The sequence below is a fragment of the Glycine max genome, chromosome 13, assembly GCF_000004515.6.
Source record: "Glycine max cultivar Williams 82 chromosome 13, Glycine_max_v4.0, whole genome shotgun sequence".
NCBI classification, from domain to species: Eukaryota; Viridiplantae; Streptophyta; class Magnoliopsida; order Fabales; family Fabaceae; genus Glycine; species Glycine max.
The window spans coordinates 27530577-27550983 of NC_038249.2; the positions used below are offsets into that span (position 1 = coordinate 27530577).

Sequence of the window (20407 nt, forward strand, 5' to 3'; positions counted from 1 at the left end):
TTGAAAAGTAACAGCTTCTGCATTAAGCAATTCAGATTATAGTTTGAAAATGGTATACAGTCATTTACAGGAGGGCAAAAACAAAAGGATTGCCTTTAGTGTTTGAAATTACAAAGGGAGAACAAACTTGTGTTTGATCTTTTAATCTTCTCTGCACAACTATACATGAAAGCCTTTCAGGAGTCAAATACACCATCGAAAGTATAAACAAACTTAAAGGCACTCAGCATTTTAACCTCTCAAGTTTCAACCATACATCCCTTCACGCTCCCAAACATCCACCAGGAATTCGACCATTTCCTATTTAGTGAAAATCAAATTATCAATTGGTAATTTTGCATTCTCACCTCAAAAATCCCAGCAAGGAACCATAAATATACACAGGACACTTACAGTTAAAGGTATTGGCTTGGAGAAAGGTTGTCTAGTCCCAAGCAAACTTTCATAAGTTGCATTCCAACTACAACAAACATAATGACTAGTAAGTCATCTACAGGGGAGAAACTATGACAGTGGGAAAACAAATATGATGGAGACTTGAGCTTGTAAAAATCCATATAAACAGAAAATATATCAATGAAACATTGTGTTTTGGATAATAAATGCTTCAAGATCTAAAAATATGCCTTGTGCTTTCAACTATTGTTAAATTGCACAAACAAAAAAGAAAAATAGACCCAAAAAAAGTTTACAGTACAAACAAAAGGTAAAAGTTACAGTTTGGCATTGAATAAGAATGTATTTTAATGATTGTCGAATGAAGTTAATAAAGAGCCAAGCAGTATAAACTTGTGATGGTTATTAAATTACTCCTTCCCACTGCCAGCCCCGTGCCAAAAAAAGAGAAAGCAAGAAAGGAGAGAATTTAGCTAAGATCATGGCCCTATTTGTATTTAGAGCAGGTTCATGATTATTTATTTATTTAGTTAATTGGGCCAAATGAAATGCAGTTGACATACTTTAGTCTGGGTTCTCTTTTTTGTTGGCTATGCTTCCTAGATTTGCCACTTCCAACCCACTGAAGCCTGCTCTCATTCCAAAGAAGAAGACCTGCAATAAGCAACAGTATGTATGATAGAAATGAACCTTAATCTTTATTTTCCCCTTAATCGCAATGAAATTAGGAAAGTAAACCTACAAATAATATACACCAGTAAACCAACTGAAAAATATCATGGCATGTTCAAACATCTTTGTCGAGCAAACCTTGGTTACATGATGGGGTCATATGAGATGGGGTTTAATCCCCCACTTGTCAACTTTCCCTTCCCTATCTAGCTCCCTTTTGGGGCATTGTTATATTACCCAAAAAAGAAAAAACAAGCAAACAAACTCATGCTTTGCTAAAAGTATAGATGAACATTCCAAATTAGTTAATAGGGAGAATAGCAAAAAACAATATAGAACTTGCCTGGGTTTACAAATTCAGGATTGGCGCCTGGGGTAGAAGTTCCACCGCTATGATAGAGAATTTGATTTAATGTACTGACAGACGAGATACTTCTCTGAGATTGAATGTTGCTGTTATCCAGATCACAAGTGCTTGAACTCCAGAAACCATCTGATATGTGTGGTTTTCTTACTGTCTGCCCCTGAATTCTTAGTCCCTTTGCAGGTTCATCCACAGCAATAATTGGTGTGGGTTTCATACAGCATCCAAAACAACCACTGTTCTGTATAAAACAAGTTAAATAACAGCAAAACAAAGGCTAATGTAAATAAAGTCAACAAGTGCATGTTGCCCTTACTGTGATTTTTTTTTTTTTCAGATTTATTTCCTTAGAAAGCACTATTATAAAAAGCATTATTAGAAAGAAATAACATTCTTTTAAAAAAATATTATATTGCTTCCTAGGATAAGCACCAATTTCTTGCTTCTCCTTAATAGCAGATTTCCCACTTTTTTTGTCTATTTAAAAGAAATTGAGACCTTGGTCAAATAGGCTAACACCTCAAAAAATTAAAAGTGCTTTTTTCCCCACACAAAAAGTAGTTTTTATTGATTTTACACTGCAGCTAAACACTCTAAATCCGGGAGAAATTGTTACACTATATTGTTGATTGTGTAACAACAACATTGCAATGCATAGACATCATCAATTCCTTCCTTTGCTCCATATACAACAGTTGAAAGTTGAAACATACGGATTGGCGATATAAGGCCACAATGTTTCATCTTTACCATCTTAGTTGTATATTAAGGTTGGCTCTTTGCTATGTTTTTCAAGACAACTAGTGATTAATGGACGATGTACAACACAGAAATTAGCTCATTTTAAGAAGCTTCAATCAGAAACTTTTTATGTATATGCTAATGAAGGCTTTCTCTTTTAAAATATTCTGATTAAGTAAACCTCAATCTTGATACGTACGTACTTTGAGTTATTCCATTAAAATTAAGATAAATAAAAAAGTAAAGATGGAAGACAAATTCCGCTTACAGCTCTCTAGCAGACTCTAATAGCCAATTCTGCATGGCTAGAAGAATTAAACATACAAGGATTAAGTAAAATAATCTTATACCGCTACTGAATCTCAGGTCCATCTTTTATTGGCGAACCGCACGATCAAATAGCCATGACCGAGGGAACACCTTACAGCAGACACCAACAAGGATGAAAACAACCAAGGCCAGTGTCAAATTACTACACTAATTGCATTGCTTTGAGTAGTCAACACTAAACACCTAACTTTACTTCTCAAGACGAAAACTTTAATCCCAAATCCCAATCTTCAAGCCCTTTCAGTGAACAATTGAAAGGTTTAGGCGAATCAACCCCTAATTGAAGCCAACTGACACCAACCACTATTTACCCAAACTACCATATTGCCCAAAACGGAAAGCCATTCATTGAATTGAATCAAAGCAAGCAAAATGATTGCAAATACTTGTGTATCTAGCTAAGTATCTAAGAATAAAAAAGAAGAAATATTGGGAATGGAGGGACTCACCCCATACAAGTGAAAAGGTCAGTGATCCAAGCAGTAATCATCACCATCTGCAACACCACATAGAATTTTGGAGGAACAAGGGCAGCTAAAGAGAGTAGATGAATAGGTTTCTGGGGTTGGTTACCCTTTTATTTTTATCGTGTCTGCTACACTACTGTCGCTGTCTGTCGTTTAACTCAACACACCACTTGCCTCGCTTCTTTTCCTTTTTTATTCGACCGTCGTTTATGACAATACGCGAGTAAGGTTTTGATTTTGGTACTCACATTTATAAGATGAAGTGAACATAACCTAATGGCACTGATAAATACCAATTATTAGTGTTTCCTTTATTGGCTCTTACTCTGACAAATACCTAAGACCATCATATTGCCACCTGGCACATTCATTTAATACACTTCCCATTCTAACTCTTTCAACGTAACACTTAGCTCCCTTTGATTAAGACATCAAATCAAAGTAAGTGTTCAAATTTGAATTCTAGACAAAATAAAAATATGGAAATTTTGAAATTTTGGTTTCAAAATTATTTTTCATTTTTTCTAACCATATAAAAAGTTATCATCATTTATATTTATATTTTACAAAAAAACACATTTTTAGAAGTTTTCTTTTTTGATTTCTTTAAAATGATTTTTTAATATAGTTTTATTTTCTAAAAGTAATTATTTATATAATAATTTATTTTTATTTTTATTCTTATAAATTAGTATAACAAAATTTTGAGATTTTAGTACTTCTAGAAAAATTAACAAAATATACTATTTTTGTTAAATATATTGATTAAAAAAAATAGAAACTAAAATCAAAATATATAATATTTTTAAGATTACAAACATATTTAAGATTTTTAAAATTAAATGTTTTCAAAATTCAGAAAACAGAAACAGATGGAAGAGTTTTAAAAATTATGTTCATAGCAAGCGTTTTAAAAATCAATAAACAGAAACAGATGGCAGAGTTTTCTCATTATCTTCTTCTGTTTTCTTCAAGTGCTTTATTTAAGTGTTCATAGAATAAAATTAAAAAAAAAAACAAAAACGTGTTGAATGACAAATATTTTCCAATATATATATTCAGAAAATAAACAAATTTCAAAAAATAAAAAATTATTCAATTATTCTTAAAAATACTGAACAAACAAGGGGGGAAATAATTTTTCAAACTTTTATTTATTAGAAATAGTAGATAAAATAAGTGAAAAGAAATACAAAATGTCGGTAAAGATAATTATACCACTAAATTAATTGATAACAAAAAAAATATAAAGAATGTGTCAGTGACAGAAGTCAACGCATGCGTTACATTTCTGAAATCCCTTCACTATTGGTTATGAAGTGGTGCTAAGGATCAGGTTGTTTGGTGAAGAGTATTGAGAAATAATAAAAGAAGAAAAATAAGGTTATATGTATGAAACTATTATACGAATCTGTTTGTGGAGAGAGGAAGACAGCTCAATTGGTAAAGAAATGGAGGAATATGTCTCAATGATTGTTGCTAAACAAATGGGGAAATGAGACTCAGCAATTTTGCGGCTAGGTTTCCTTGCTTGCTCAGAAATGGGGAATCATAGTTGTTGATTTTGAGAAGAATATTTTCTTTTTTGTATTGAGAAGAATAATTTTTTAATAGTAAAACAGCTCTCCACCGTATTCACACTCACACATGTATTGAACCAATTCAACTTATTCTTTCTTCTCGGTAGTTAGTCATCAATCAAACACTGGAACATTTTTTTTCACCCTTATTCACTTCTCTGCCTATTACTTCACTCTAATTTCAAACCATTTCGACCAAATTTAGTTTGTCTACCATTTTTGGTTTTTCCCTTCAAGTGTTGCCCTTACCCAATGCAAACTTCTGTTGAATACTTCACAACCGCTGCAGTTCTATTTTGTGATTTTTTTTTATCGACAATAATGCATGAATATTTCAATAGTATAAAATATTCTTAATTTTTTTCTATCACATTATATTGTCTGTTACATTATCAACCTCCCTCTCTTGTGTGTTTTTTTTCTCATAATGTTGCTTATCTATAAAAATCGTTAACAGTGTTAAAAAGTTTGAAATAACTCACTCATCATCATGTTTAACCAATTAAGTTATTCCCCCTTAACATTATCTTGATTAACTTTGGCATTTTGGTGTTCTCAAAACATTAAAGTGAGCTTAATTAATCATTAAAGGTTAAGTGGAAAAATATACTAATCAATTGCAACCCGCCGTGTAATCCTGGTTTCTAGTAACATTTTTTATACTAATCAATCTAACAGAGCTTAATCATTAACAGGGTTAAATGAAAATATATCCTTCCATGCAAACTCCGGAAAATAATAATATATCCTTAGAGTAAATAGTTTTATTGGGGGCAGGCGGGCAGCTCAATTAGCAAGAAATGGTGAGTTGGCAAGTTAATGTCTTGCAATGTGGTTTATTTCATTTTTAATATTTTTCTACTTCTTTTGTAAGTAAAACTCATTATGAACTTTACATTAATATAGATAGATAGGTTTCATAAATGTTAACAGGATCCCATGAATAACTATACACGAGTACATGACTCTGATGTCAAAAGTTCATTCATTATCCGCTGACGCTCAGAAAAAGGGTCCATTTTAATTCAATTAGGTTCGGCTAACAGGCCCAACTTAACTCTACGCCCGTATATTCACACCATAGTCCATACTATTTTATTGGGGTACATAGGATTCCCTAATTTTTTTAATATTCTAAAATAATTAATACACCGATCTACCGTTAAAAAGAATTAACACACCAACCAATAATTAAATAATTCCACAATCTCAGTGGAGTGTCAAAGTTAAGCATACTCACAGAGAAGGTGAGTCTGATATAACTTGTTGCAATTTTAAAGAATTGAGCATATCAAACATCAATAATATTCCGCCCAGGACCAGCATAACAAGGTGATCAAATAATAGCAGCACTATTCTTCCCCAATGTTATTAAAACTGAATTGAATCGGTCTAATATTAAAACTTAATCGGTTACTGAATTTGTAACGAAGTTAAATTGACGTCAAACTAGCAAGATTAAATAATTAGACAATAACAATTCCTATGTATATCCTATATATATACCTTTCTTTATTTAAAAAACATAAACTATTTGATCTTTTTATCTTTTAAAAAATTTAATTTAATCTTTTTTTTTAAGTTTAATTTAGTCTATCTTTTAAAAAAAATATTTGATACTTCATCTTATTTTTTTTATTTAATTTAATTTTTTTATTTTTTATATCAGTTTAATCTTTCAGTCTATTTAAGATTGACATTATTAATCATTTAAAAATAAACTTTCAATTTTAAATAAATCAAAAGATTAAACTAAACAAAAAAATAAAATAAATGACTAAAATAAATTTTTAGAAAAATAAAAGACTAAAACTGAACAAAAGAAGAGAAAGGTACAAATTGAACTTTTAAAAAAATAAAGGATCAAACTGAACCAAAAAAAAAAAAAAGATAAATAACCAAATAGATCATTACACCTTAAAAAAGCATTCTAGAATTAAAGGGGGGAAAAATCGTTTATAAAACGGTTCAAACAAATTTTCTAGAACCAATTCTTACCCAGTTTTGGCCAATTTTCTGCTCTACAGTTTTTTAGATTGAATCCGCGACTTAACCGGTATTTCAATCGGTCAAACTAGCCCAGTCCAATCTAATTTTGAATTTTTTTTATGTCTACTTTTAGTCACTGTTTCAGCTTTTTGTGTCTCCAAGCCTCCCCCACTCATAGCTACCCATATCAAACAATTTTAGATCATCATTATGACTATAACCCAAATGGGTCTATACAGAATTGAGACTGAGAGTGATGGCAAAAACTATGTAACATATAGATATAGATGACAATACGTTGCAAAAAATTCTCGTCTTTGGCTCAAGTGATAAGGAGGAGAGCGCTATCAATTGTGCTCCGCTGATTCCCTTAACAGTGAACACCAAATATACTACGAGGTTACAATCTGTTGACCATATTCTTAACGGAGAAACAAAATCCCCCAGTGAGAACAAAATTAAGTTTGAGACAACTTCATCCACCAATACAAAGAAAGGAGAGAGCATGATGGAGACTTTAATCCAGAACCGTTGATTATCAATCTCTTCACACTTATTACTTGTAATGTTCAAGGTTACTAATTATTTTTGCTACTTTATAGACAGAATAGAGGCCAATCCCACCCTCCATCCATACAACATAGACAAACTGTGCCTTTGAGGGGAAGTACAAATCCGACCTGGTCGCGCAATTTGAGCAGGCTTAATCATAATCTTGCAGCTACTTGTCTCCGAGGACCTGAAATGATTTCAAAGTTCAGCAATCTAGTTACCGGAAATCAATAGGTATTATATTAAGATCACAGAGCAGCATTTGGATATTCTCAAGCTAATAGTAGCATATCAAACTAAAATATGACAGAGTGAAAATGAGCAAAGTAGAAGAAAAATCATGCAGGTCAACAATAGCATTTGCCCCAGTGTATATCCATGGTAACGGAATTTGGAGAAAATTGCAAAAGAAATGCTGGCAACACTCTTCTATGGGAAAATAGTCTATGCACTAACCATGTAAAAGGATTTTACATTGTCATTCCATCACAAATGATCACGTATGACGAATTTGTTGCTTTTTACAATAACCATCTTAAAAGTCATATCTGTCATAATTTTTTATTGATTGATCATTTGACTGTATAAAATTTTTAGACCCACAATGGATAGAAATTAAACTTCTCTACTGTTGAGTTAATAGCATGTGCGCAGTGCGCACCAGTAAATAGAGTGCAAATCCTGGTTATTTAGTGGGACCAACATAACAAGTAATTCCCTCAATAACAAAGAGCATGTTGAAGATAGTGTTAACAAGAGTGTATTGCACTTGCTAGTACTAGTATTCCTCTTGATAGAAAACCAAGATTGAGTTAAAATATGATATCCCTAAAAACAATAATTAGTGTTGGTTCTACAATTTCTCCACACCGTATGGCAACTCAGAACCAGGAAAACAAAAACACGTACACTGGTTGAGATGGGCCTTCACTTGCAAATGTTGCCATGCCCTGTCGTTGCTTGTGCTTAGGGTTCCCAGAGCAAATCACATAGATTCGTCCCCGGCGCTTAACTATCTGACAAAATTCACACATCTTCTTCACAGATGACCGAACCTTCATGGTTTCTGAAGAAGGAAAAGTCAGCAACAAGCTATGATTAACATTCAGGAACACACTACTCTAGACCTTGAAAGGGTTACAGAAACATAACATTCCACAACCAGCAGATGAAAATCTAGCAATTGGATTAAGTACATAGCTAGCAATTCATACAAACATCACTCCTAGTCATATTGATTCTAATATAATTATACAGAAACAGTAGAAGCAAACCTAATCACGAGTGTTTCTAATAAAAATCCCTAACCGATGTATAAAGCGAGGTTGCAAATTAAAATCATTAATCTTCTTCTAATCAGATGTATAGTAACAAAACAAAAATTATCTAAGAATCGAAAATGATGAAAGAAAAAAAATGGATACTTGAAGCACAAAATAGTAGAAATAAAATTAAAAATTAAAACATGGAATAAAGACGAACCTTTTAGTGTGTGAGAGGCAAAGAGCGAGGGTATAGGCAGCTGAAAGAACTATGAGGAGATTCCAGAAGCCATGGATGGATGGGAGAAGCAGAAAGAAAGGTTTTTCGGGCAACAAAGGCGAGTGGGTTTTCGGATTGGATCAGACCCACTAGGCATCAGTGGATGTGAAAGGTACTGGCGCCTCAGTCAATCCCCCCTTAACACACAGAAAACAAGGAATGGAGGAATAATTTTTATGATTGTTTCGATTATAAATAAATTAATTTCCAATCATCACAATATTTTTATTGATAAAATATAAATTTTTATATTAAGGAGCTTATAGCTCGATTCACCCTAAAGGTTCGTTTGTTGTGAAATTAGAATTGAAATTTTAATTTTAATTCTATCAAAATCTTACTTGGTTTAAATAATTTGTTTCATGTTAAGGAAGTAATTTTTAAGTTTAATTATAATTTAGATTTTATTATAATTTTAAATCTATGTTGGTCTCTTTATTTATAAATCAAGACATTTAACTTTTATATTTTTTAAATAAATAATTTCAGTCGTTTTTAAAATAAAGAAGTATTTTAGTAGAAGTTATACTCGTGAACTTTTATTTAAAGATAAAATAATAAATCACTAACCTACTTATTCTATTTATTTATTTTTAAAAACACTATTTTGTATGTGTCATTAGTTAAAAAATTATTAATTTTATGAGTTATAAAAATTTATAAATTTTAAAATATTTAATATATAAATCTTTTTAATTTTACTTTATATCATTTTATATATTTTTATTTTAAATAATTTACATATTTTTATTTTTATTTTATCAATTTATAATTAAATTTCATAAATTTATTTTGATATACAGGTTACTTTTACTCTAATTATATAAATCAATATAATTACATCAATTAATATCTAAATTACATAAATTTATTTTAATATGTAAATTATTTTATTCTAATTATATAAATTAATAAAATTTTAATATTTAAGCTTTTAGGAAACTTATATGTTAATATTATTGTTTTAACTATAAAAAAATATTTATTAGATAAGTTTTTTAATACCAATTATATATATCAAGAGAAATATATACGTTAGTATGTAAATTATTTATAAAAAAATTATGTAAATTTATTTTTATATATAAATAATGCAAATTTTTATTTTAATTATGAAAGTAATATATTTTCATTTTTAGATTATATAAATTTACATAATTTTTATCAATTGCATAAAATAATATTTTTAAACAATCTATATATTATTTTATGCAATTATTTTTAAAGTTTTAATAAAATAAGAACCAATTTTTATAGATAATAATTTATTAATATATTAAAATAAAATTGTATAATAAAAATAAATACATGTAAAATTAAATATTAAATATTTTATTTTAATTTATACATTTTTATATTTAAGAAAATTAATAATTCTCAAGTAATGATACATCTAATATAGTATTTATCACATTAACTAAACAAACCATTTATGTCTTTAAATATAAAGTCATGAGTTCTACTCCTATGATGGTCTTTTTTTTTTCACTTTATTTAACATCTTGTTACATAAGTTTTATGTCAATAGTCTACATAAGCATCACATCAATATCAATATGTCACATCAAAAATTAGCGTTTGACTTTGAATAGTCAATTGATGAAAGGATCACAATTGTTTATTTTGAAAAATATGAAGACTAAATGTTTTAATTTAAAAATAGGAGAACAAAAATCACATATTTAAAATTATAGGAAATCAAAATTACAATTCAACCCAATTTTTAAGTTGGTATATATAACTAGAGTTGAGAATTATAATTATATTTTGACTTAGATATAATTTTTTATCCCTTATATATATCCTTTGGTGTTTGGTATATAGATTGAATCCCTAATATTTGAAAAAATTTGTCCGAGGTCCTTACCGTTAGTCCGAAATTGTTATCTATCTATATGATCATTAACTGGACAAGCAGGCATGTGATGTGTGGTGCCACGTTGGAATAAATGCACACGTAAGCTGACAATGTGTGACATTATATTTTAATTAAATTATAATTTTATTAAAATGAAACAAAAAAAAATATTTAGGGTTTAGGGCGATGCCAAAACGTTGTCGTTTGACACAAGGAGGTTGTGCTAGTTGTCTCTTTTTCTTGCATTGGGTTTCGATTGCGATAGAGAAGATAAGTATGACGGTCTGAGATTCACACTAGTACACCTCCGTATAGTTTTGGGTTGTTTCATTTAGGATTTCGCACAGTCCAGAGAAGAGAATGTCATCCATGGGAGCTTCTTGTTTGTCATTTAGGTCTGATTCTATTCGTTGTTGGTACAACAAGCCGATGATTCAACTAACATCTCAAACTAAAAAGCATCCTGACAAGATATTTTGGCGATGTGCTGAGTGGAATGTAAGAAAAGTTTACTTTTGACATATTTGATTTCTGGTGTGTTTTTGTTTACGTTGTGTTTTGGTGATCTAATTTTGTTGGTTTTTGGTGTGTGTCATCTTCTTCTTTGTCATTTGTGTTTTGTTTCTGTTGTATAATGTGCAGGAAGATAGGAGGTTTAAATTTTTGGTCCAGGATGATGATTTGGCAAAATAGTTAAACCAAGGTTGTACAAGTTCTTTGGAGGTTAATCCTTATCTATCACAAGTGGAGGAGCTGAAGTAGAAGTTTATAGCAACTAAAGAGAAACTTGTCTCTCATGAGGATAGAATTTATGTGTATGATGAACAAATACAAGAATTGAAGAAGATGCTTGCAAAAGAAGAGGCTCATTGTCGAGGATTGAAGAGCTATAGAAAAAATTAGCAAAGCAACAAATGAAGACAAACATTCAGAGAAAAAGGGTGAAGGTCCTGGGGTGCATTGTGGTCTTCCTTTGGGGTTTGTTGTGTGTTGTCACAGTTGCATTTGCAATTAATTAAGTAGATCATGTAATATGTTGCTATTTTTTTTTTTTGAGATGTAGTGATTGAAATTGTGTTGTGATCAAGTTTAAGGTTCTGGTTTCGTGTTTAATTATTGAAATGACAAGTTTGTATGAACACATGATTAGTAATGGCATTTTTGTGGAAGTAATTATTCATGTTTGAGGTCTTTGTATTCTGCGATTACATTGATGAGTTATGTTTTAGGTCCCCGTCAAATTCTAGAACACTTGATGAAGTCAATAACAAATTGTCAATACATGTTGAGGCAACCTAAATTTGCATTATTGAGGAAACAAATTATATAGACTCGTGTGCCATAAGTACTCATTGCAAACACCACAAATGTATACTATGGTACAACTCTTAATAAAAGTTCTAAATATTTGCAACATCATTTAAGAAAGGAACCCCTGGCTCTTCAGATCCTCTACAACATCCTTGATAATCTTATCCATTATTATGAATTGCAAACTAAAATCCTACAAAATTTTGTTTGCGCCATCCTTTGTTCTCAACAATCCTGGTTGAACCTTATATATTTGATCATGAAGACAATATACATACCAGTTTGAAAGAACTATTTAGCTTCAAGTGCTACTCTAAAAGAACTATTAATTTCAATCTAATAACAATGACATTAATATCATTGAAATTAAATAGTATTAAACTACATGATGTCTGACTAGCAACAAATCCTACAATATTAAAACACACCAAAAAATCCATGTGGTACACACCAAAAAGCCAACCAAAATGGCATCATTATAGACCAAAAAGACAGGCATCATTACACGAATAAATTTAAGTTCAAGTCACAGGAACAACCAACAAACAAAAAATTAAGTCTACTTCAATGTTGGTTTCAAAATATCATCTTCACTTCCGGATCATTACTTCTTCCTATGTGTTCCTTGTTGCTCGATAGAAAAACTATTGTCTTCAGATGTTATTTTGTCTTTGCTTCTTATAACTATTGTTGATGGGCTAATAACTTCGGCCTTGTCCCCAACCCTTTTATCTTCTTTTTGCTAAGAAACCTGAAATTAAACACTTTATCAATAATGTTTATAGTTAATGAAAGAGAAGGGTTGAATAAAATTAGATAAAACCCTTTCAACACTAGCAACAATATCAAATGTTGGTTGTTTTGGAAAAGCCAACCTGCCACACAATTCAGTCTATCTTGTTGATTGCAAAATTTTCCTTTGAATCACATCATTTATAGACTGGCCTTTTGTCAACTCTGACAACTTTTTCAAACTGTCAATTTTAGTAAGGAATTCATTTGCAACAAGTGTTGATCTTTCAGACTTACTAACCTTTTTGGTAGGTGCTCTAGTTCCCTACAAATATGATGTAGAATACTCAGGTCTCTTCATCAGGCTCTATTCTCCTTAGCTTTTTAGGTCTACCTAGACCCCTCTTATACTCAGGTGGCAATACAAAACTAGGATTCCTAGCATTTTTCCACGATTTTTGACTATTCATAGTAGACACTTCATGAGAATCACAAACCTCATAAAATTTTCTACAATAATACCCATGCACAAATTTTTTAAGTTTGTGTCCAACATACTGCAATGATGTCATTGCATGACGACATGAAATACCTACTATGCTCCAAAAGTTATAAGAACAAGGATTATCAACCAAATTGACAACAATCTTCTAACCATTCAAAGCATGGGTAACCTCTAATATCTGATGACTAGAACACATTGCAGTCCAGTTACGACTTTGATCAATTTCCTAATTCAGCCTCTTCATAGGTTTAGGCATAATTTCACTCTTATATCTTTCTAACTTTGCCTTTTGTGTGACAAAGCTAGCCATTATGTATGGCCTCATCCACTCAAACAATGTAATTATTGGTTTGTCCCTATCCACTAAGATGGTGCTATTGAAAGACTCACTCAAATTATTCAACAGCAAATCACATTTAGGATAATGAGAAAAGGCATGCTTACACCATGCATTTTTTGGAATTGTAGTCATAAACCAATCATATGCTTCTTCACTAACCTCCTTAATGTGAGCCATCTTGTCTTCCCAAGCCTCCTCATATGTTGCCTCTGTTGTAGCCATCATTAAATCTCTGAAAGTGTGCCTTCACCAAATTTTTTCTTGAAATTTTGATACAAATATCTCAAGCGAAATCAGTTCTCATCACCAGCTCCCATTGCCTGCAAAGTTTGAAACAATCCACGGAATATAGACAAATAACAAAATGACTGATGAATATCCATTTCAGAGAACATAACAATTTACTATAATGGAGAGGATTTTAGTTTGAACATAACATTTTACTAACCTTTTGTTGATCATTGATGAATATCCATCTGTTGGCTTCTATGTCTCCAATATCATTTATAAGTAATTCCAAGAACCACTTCCATGAGTCCTTTGTTTCATTCTCCACCACAACAAATGCTATATGGAGATATTTATTATTAGGATCTCTATCAATAATAATCAATACTTGCCTTCCATACTTATTCTTCAAGTGACACTCATCAAGTCAAACTATGGGTCTGCAAGCACGCTTAAAGACCAATTTACTGGCTTCTAGACACATATAAAAGCTCCCAAACCTAAGAAGCAAAAAGTTTGTAGTTGTTCCTTGCACATACATGCTTTAACTCTTCACCATAAGCTTCTAAATAACAGTACTGTCTGATAGCATCCCTATCCACTATTGCTTTAGCAATCATCCTGGCTTTCTAAGCAACAACCAAAGTTATACCAATACCATATTTCAACCTCACAACATCTATTATCTGTGTCAATTTGACATCAACACTGGACTTTAACTTGTCTGCAACAATTGTTGACACCCATTTGGAGTTAGCATTCTTATTTCTAAAAACCCTTCCACAATGATGTTTTGGTTTGTAGGTCTTAATCCTATATGTGTGACTCCTCCCAACCTTGTTGCAAAAAATCTCATACCGACGTTTCTCTTTGCACTTAGCCCTTGTCCTGACTTTGTCATTTGGTTGAAACACAACCTCTCTCCCATTCATTATAGAATGGTCAACAATTATTTCTTTGAACTCTTGTAGGCTGCAAAAATCCATAACAATCTTGAACTCAAAATCTCTACTCAACTCCTTTTTCCTATATCTGAAAAACTTATGTCTATCTTCTTCATTAAATTCAGAACCAGCATTGTAAAGCTCTTCAGTTTCATATCCCTCACTTAATTCACCATTTCCTTCTTTAACATTTGGATGACCACCATTAGATCCAACATGAGAAGCTTTTCTACATTTTTTCTTTGAAATAAGGTTAACTAAATGTTCATTCTCACTATCAAAACCACATTAACCCCAATTGCTCTCTCCTCTTCACTATCTTCAAAAACAACACCTTCATTATCATTCTCAGACCCACTTTTAGAACCACCTTCATTAGAGTTAGTATCACTAGAATCAGACTCACTAACAACAACTTTGACCCCAACAACTTCATTCCCAACACGTTTGTCCCCATCATCAAGTGTTCAACATCATCCTTACTAACAACAACCCCTCCATCATTGATTTTCTCAACATAAACTAAGACTTCAATGTTGTTACTCAATGCAAAATTTTCCAACTCAAGAGCATCACTATCAAGGGCCAACTCTTTTATACTAATATCATGAACCCCTGTCCACCACGACTTAAAGTCACCCGTGCAATTGGCGTCGTTCTTCAGAATGCCAACTAATTCAAAGAAGGACCACTTGTCCTCATCTATGTCAAGCAACAACGTTTTATCTCCACCAGCATACTTCAAAATGGGGTTACGAATGAAATTACCCCCATGATTAAGCTTCATAGAAAATAGGCATCTTTGCTAAACCATAAAAAAAAAGTTAACTTAAAAAAAATATTATTCTAATCAATAACACAACCACCTTGTGCACCCCACCACATATTGACAAAACAAACAAACAATACAAATGCAATAAACAAGACTTAATGATGTACTTTTCTGGACCACGTTCTTCATTTTTGGGACCACAAGCTTTAACACTAGAATCTTCCTCCAATCACACCAAACCCTAACCCTGAAAACACGTGGATTACAACGACAAAGACGAAGACCAAACGTCGCACCCACATGTTGTCTAAGCAAACCTCCACGATAGTAAGAATGTACCAAACCGTTAATCCTAATCACCTTCTGTGGAGAACATTGACGGAAACCTAAGAAGCAACAAAGAAACAAGTGTCTTCTGAAGCAATGTTACGCCTTTTCTATATGACACAAACGACACCATTTTTTTAACCTACATAATATTATTCAAAAAATATCATTTTCTGTTTTTAAAAAACACATTAATCCTAGTGTAATACCATTAACACAAAGGTTACACATGGTACCACACGTGTAATCTTACATGTCCAATTAATCATAATGTAGGCAGATAACGATTTCAAACTAACGACAAGGATCTGAGACACAATTTTTTAAATATTAGGGATCCGATTCGAAGAAAAAATTTATCAGGAACCAAAAACATATTTAAGCCTTATATTTTAAACATCATTTATATTTTGATATCTCAATTAAGAGTAATCACGAGTTGAAATTATGTTGGGTTTGTGTTATAAAAAATAATTAAGGGGTAGTAGTGACAATGTAGTGATAAAAGATTAGTGGTAACCGTCATGATGAAAACAAATATTATATAATTTTAAATTTCAATTTTATCGTGAAAATCGAGCACCTTACATGTACTTAATTTTACGTCCTAAGATTTTATTTTGAAGAGGAAATAAGAGATTTAATTATTATTATTTTTTATCTTTTTTATTCATATGCTGAATTTAACTTGACAAACAGAACGTTAAAATAGATTACAACATTTTTTTTTTTATCAAAAGTACTAAATTTTTAGTTTTTTATATTAATAAATAGGTAGCACAATACACTTATGGTTTTTTCCCCCCTCTCAATAAGAATATCAAATAGATCCAAAAAATCAGCATTAACAGCAATAAAGAAAAGAAAAGAAAAGCAACCTAAACAAGCATCAAATCAGCTAAAGTTAACTAGAAATAATGAGGCAACAAGTAGGAGAGTAACGCAAGACAATTAAAAACATAAACGGGCAGAATTCAACTTGAATTTGTCAAAACTTTATATCAAAGTAGTTAAAGTTAATGTTAAACACCACTAACATTTTTGACAAGATATCTGAAAAGAAATAAAATCTAATGCGAGCTGTGGCAATACTATTGGAATACTTATGGATATTAAAAAAATAATTATAATAATAAAATTGGAACACTTATGGATTCTGGACCATAGCAAGCAAAGCAAAATTCAACAAGTTTAAAAATCACTGCTCGCTTGCTCGGTACAATTAATAATAGCTCTAACAGCCTATGGTCTTGGAACAACGCAGTGAACACATAAAAGTGTGGTTGGATATAGTAAGTTACATTCAACAGAACTAGCTTATAGGTTATTGGAATGTGTATTTTTTTCCCTTACAAATTTCTAACTAATTCAAACATACACTACGAGATGACCCAGAATCATAGACAAGTGGTGGTATAATCCTTATTTGTTTTTTTTTTACCAAAATTTGTTATTCTCTTTATTTTTTTTATTAAATTTAGAATTAATTGCACTTTTTTATATGAAATTAGTGTATTCTTTATTATTTATATATAACAATTGAGTTTGAGTAGGATAACATAGACAAACTTTTTATTTCATTATTGAATGCAATTATACATCTAAAATTTAAATTCTAGATTATCGATTATATTAAGTTATAATAATAACTCCATGTCAATTCGCGATATATAAACAACATATTAACTGATGTCATTAGAGTAAAAGTATTCCAAATTATTTTTAAACTTGATCTCATGCCGACCTTGTTTACCATTCATATGGTAAAGAAACTTTCTGCTGCTTACGTTGCATAATAAGGGGGTTTGGCACCGTCAGTTACCCACCCACCCCTCAACCTTAAACGTCATTTTTGAGGTTGCTTTTAACATAATACTTATAATAAATTAGCGATTCTTAATAGTTAATTCAGTGAAATCAACTTGATTAACAAATAATACAACCGTAACAATCATAGTGTGTGCAGTGTTTGGATAGAAGATTAAAAACATACGTTTGCATAAACATCATCATCATTGCTTTTATTTTTAACTTACTTTTATCTATTGGATTTACATAAAATCGGATGTGTTGCATTTCCAACTTAAATCCAAACACACACATAGATAAAAGAGGTAAGATGGACAAACATTATTGGCGGGGCATTGTTTACTATATATAAAAAGAATGAATGGTTGAAAGCCAACATAGATTAGGCAAAAAGCATTGGATGTTTTCTTCAAGAGATGGAGAAGCACGCACACATAGTATGACCCACATGGAAAGAACCCTATGTTTCCGAGAAACTTCCTTTATTTTTCAACAAAAAGAAAATACATAAAGTTGATGAAGTCACAGGAAAAATGAATCTAATATTCATCGGTGAGATTTGCAGATGTCACATTGCTTTGTGGTTGTCATTGTGTGAATGGGTGTGTGTGTCAAGCCCCACCCAAATTAGTTTTTGCCAACTGAGCTTTGATGGCCATTCAAAACTCCCCACATCACCAACCATCAAGAAGATTGCAGCCATTTAAGAGTCTCAAAAGCTAAATGGTCACCACGACCACCAATGATTTGAGTAATATATTAGATTACTAGGTGCTCCTCACGTTTTGCATAAAAAATGTTATTTTGGAGGGATCACTTGTAAGTCTAGTTGTCAAATTATAGCAGCCTAATGAAGACCAAACATATGCTTCCAAGTTCCTAGGACTATAGTAACTACACCCAATGGATACATTATCCAGCACGGTGTTGAATTTTTTTTGTATTATTGATTTACTTAGAAGGCCCCCATCCATCAATTACATTTTGTGGACTATAAACGCTTGCCTCATTAGAATGATTGGATAAGGAATCACGGACAGGTAGAATGTCAATTCACATTATAACTCATATTTTGATTGAGAGTAACTTTCTTTTTTTTTGTCAAAAATATGCGACTAAGATAAAATTTGAGAACAAAGAGTGGGAACAAAGCATATCGTTGCCGATCAATACTCGTATCCATTAACTTAATTAAAATTATCCTAGTTCTTTTCGAGCTTAAGATTTCACGGTTGGCCATTTATCAACAACTTTTTCTTTTACAAGTATATGTAATGGATAATGGGTAATATGTTTTTCTGTTGTCTGTTTTCCAAAATCAAAGAAAACTACAAAGCAGTTGAGAGAATTCCATAATTGCAGGGATTTCTCCTGCATTAACCATTGTCTAATCAAGAAGGCCCTGCCAAAGGAAAGAAATAATAGTATATTAATCCAACGCTGAAGTCTTTTCCTGGCTCTGGAAAGCCAAATATAATTTTAAAATACTTTACATTCACAAACCACATGGTTTTGTTGCCTTATATATTTCAAACTGAATGATTGCCGCACTGTCATGCTGCACCGTAGTATAATTTTTATGACATACTATAATTCATAATTTTGTCCTTCACAAAAAGTTCGTCCCAAATTTTGTTGCTACTAAACATTAACTGGGCCCCAAATTTAGAATTTACACTTTAAACCAGTTCAAATCAAACCATGAAATCAATAGATACAGACCAACTAAACTCTTGTTAATAATCACTTTAACAAATATAGAACCCATTTGGCACATCTTTTACTGATAATTAGTGTATCACTTGTTTAGCCAGCCACTCCCCTCTATGCAGAGACATTTACCAGACAACCCGATTACATTTTTTTTTTTTTCTTGCAAATTTTCCACCTAAGAATTTACCTTTCTTTTGTTTCTCCCTTGGGGTGAAATATGATTGGTTCAAGTTGCAACCAGTACCACGAGAACTTCACATGGGTTGTCCAATGATAACCAAAGCATGTTGGAGTGACGAGAGGGGATGCAGACATGGTGATACCATTCCAATTTCTCTTGTTTCTCATTGGTTCGGATGATTAGTCAAACACTGAATTTGTGTTTGTTGGGCAACCGACCCTTGGGCATTTTGGAACATGCAACTACTTTCACGCCAACACAACACTGAATAATTTAATGCTAAAATAAACTATAATGACATAAGATACAAAAAGAGTGAGAAAATATGGGACGCACGGATAGGGTAAGAGCCCCACACGCTGCTAACTTGTAAATTTGCTTTCAAATACATGCAGGGCTAGAATGAATGAGACAAAGGAGCAGATTTAAAGATTCTGTTTCACAATGAATACAAACCCATGTAACCTAACCAATTTTTCAGTTGCCCATGTTGCTCTCTGGAGCCCTTCTGCTTTTGCTTGTCTCCAACTACCAATTGGTGTCTTAAGATGGTTTTGGAAACAACGAAACAAATTTCATACAATAGGTTATTGTCCTGTTTTTTTTTATCTCCTTTCTGGGAGCGGGGAAGGTGAGAATTGTATTATACAACTAAGTCCTATTCATTCGTGATTCGTGAGTAAGAAGAAAAGAATGTATTTTCTTAATAAGTATGAAATATGTATTTTTTTTAATAACAGAGGCAAAGGAAGTAATTTACAAGGCATAAATATCTTGACGAAGATAAAAACACAACACGTTATAAAAAATTATACCACGCGCGGCAGATATATGCGGAAAAAAACAGAAAGTTACAAGCAATGGCATCCACGTTAGGATCCAACCAAAATCTCCCCCAATGAATGCATACAGTTCTTTCTTTATTTTCAAAGTTAACACCAAGCAATTGTTCTCTTATCTGACTACAAATTTTTTAAAAAAAGTAAGCTTTAAATAAAAGGTAAAAAAACCCAACTCTTATAATTGGAATTAAAAATAAAAAAACTAATATGAC

General features: G+C 31.7%; 2 protein-coding genes across 3 annotated transcripts; both read right to left on the reverse strand.

The window, feature by feature from the left end:
* LOC100813288 (uncharacterized) lies at nt 1-3209 on the reverse strand. 2 transcript variants are annotated; one of them, XM_006594207.4, is made up of 5 exons: nt 2953-3209; nt 1412-1673; nt 960-1050; nt 394-460; nt 1-300 (listed from the first exon to the last, which is right to left on the reverse strand). In XM_006594207.4, exons 2-5 carry the CDS (start codon nt 1647-1649, stop codon nt 247-249), a joined length of 450 nt encoding a protein of 149 aa, XP_006594270.1. In that variant the 5' UTR covers nt 1650-1673; nt 2953-3209; the 3' UTR covers nt 1-246. The 2 variants fall into 2 exon arrangements, with proteins under 2 accessions (XP_006594270.1, XP_006594269.1); XM_006594206.4 differs by having other exon boundaries at nt 1412-1668; nt 2953-3208.
* Nucleotides 3210-6797: 3588 nt separating this feature from the next.
* On the reverse strand, nt 6798-8657 carry LOC100306633 (uncharacterized). Its single transcript, NM_001250948.2, has 3 exons — nt 8574-8657; nt 8001-8157; nt 6798-7278 (listed from the first exon to the last, which is right to left on the reverse strand). Exons 2-3 carry the CDS (start codon nt 8150-8152, stop codon nt 7131-7133), a joined length of 300 nt encoding a protein of 99 aa, NP_001237877.1. The 5' UTR covers nt 8153-8157; nt 8574-8657; the 3' UTR covers nt 6798-7130.
* Nucleotides 8658-20407: the final 11750 nt, after the last annotated feature.

Coding starts and splice junctions, on each gene's coding strand:
- LOC100306633 (NM_001250948.2), bottom strand. CDS start 8,152: ATGAAGGTTCGGTCATCTGTGAAGAAGATGTGTGAATTTTGTCAGATA. Junction 7,279..8,000: donor GAAGGCCCATCTCAACCAGT/GTACGTGTTTTT, acceptor AAATCATTTCAG/GTCCTCGGAGACAAGTAGCT.
- LOC100813288 (XM_006594206.4), bottom strand. CDS start 2,999: ATGGTGATGATTACTGCTTGGATCACTGACCTTTTCACTTGTATGGG. Junction 1,669..2,952: donor GACCTTTTCACTTGTATGGG/GTGAGTCCCTCC, acceptor TATACAGAACAG/TGGTTGTTTTGGATGCTGTA. Junction 301..393: donor CCAAGCCAATACCTTTAACT/GTAAGTGTCCTG, acceptor TTCACTAAATAG/GAAATGGTCGAATTCCTGGT.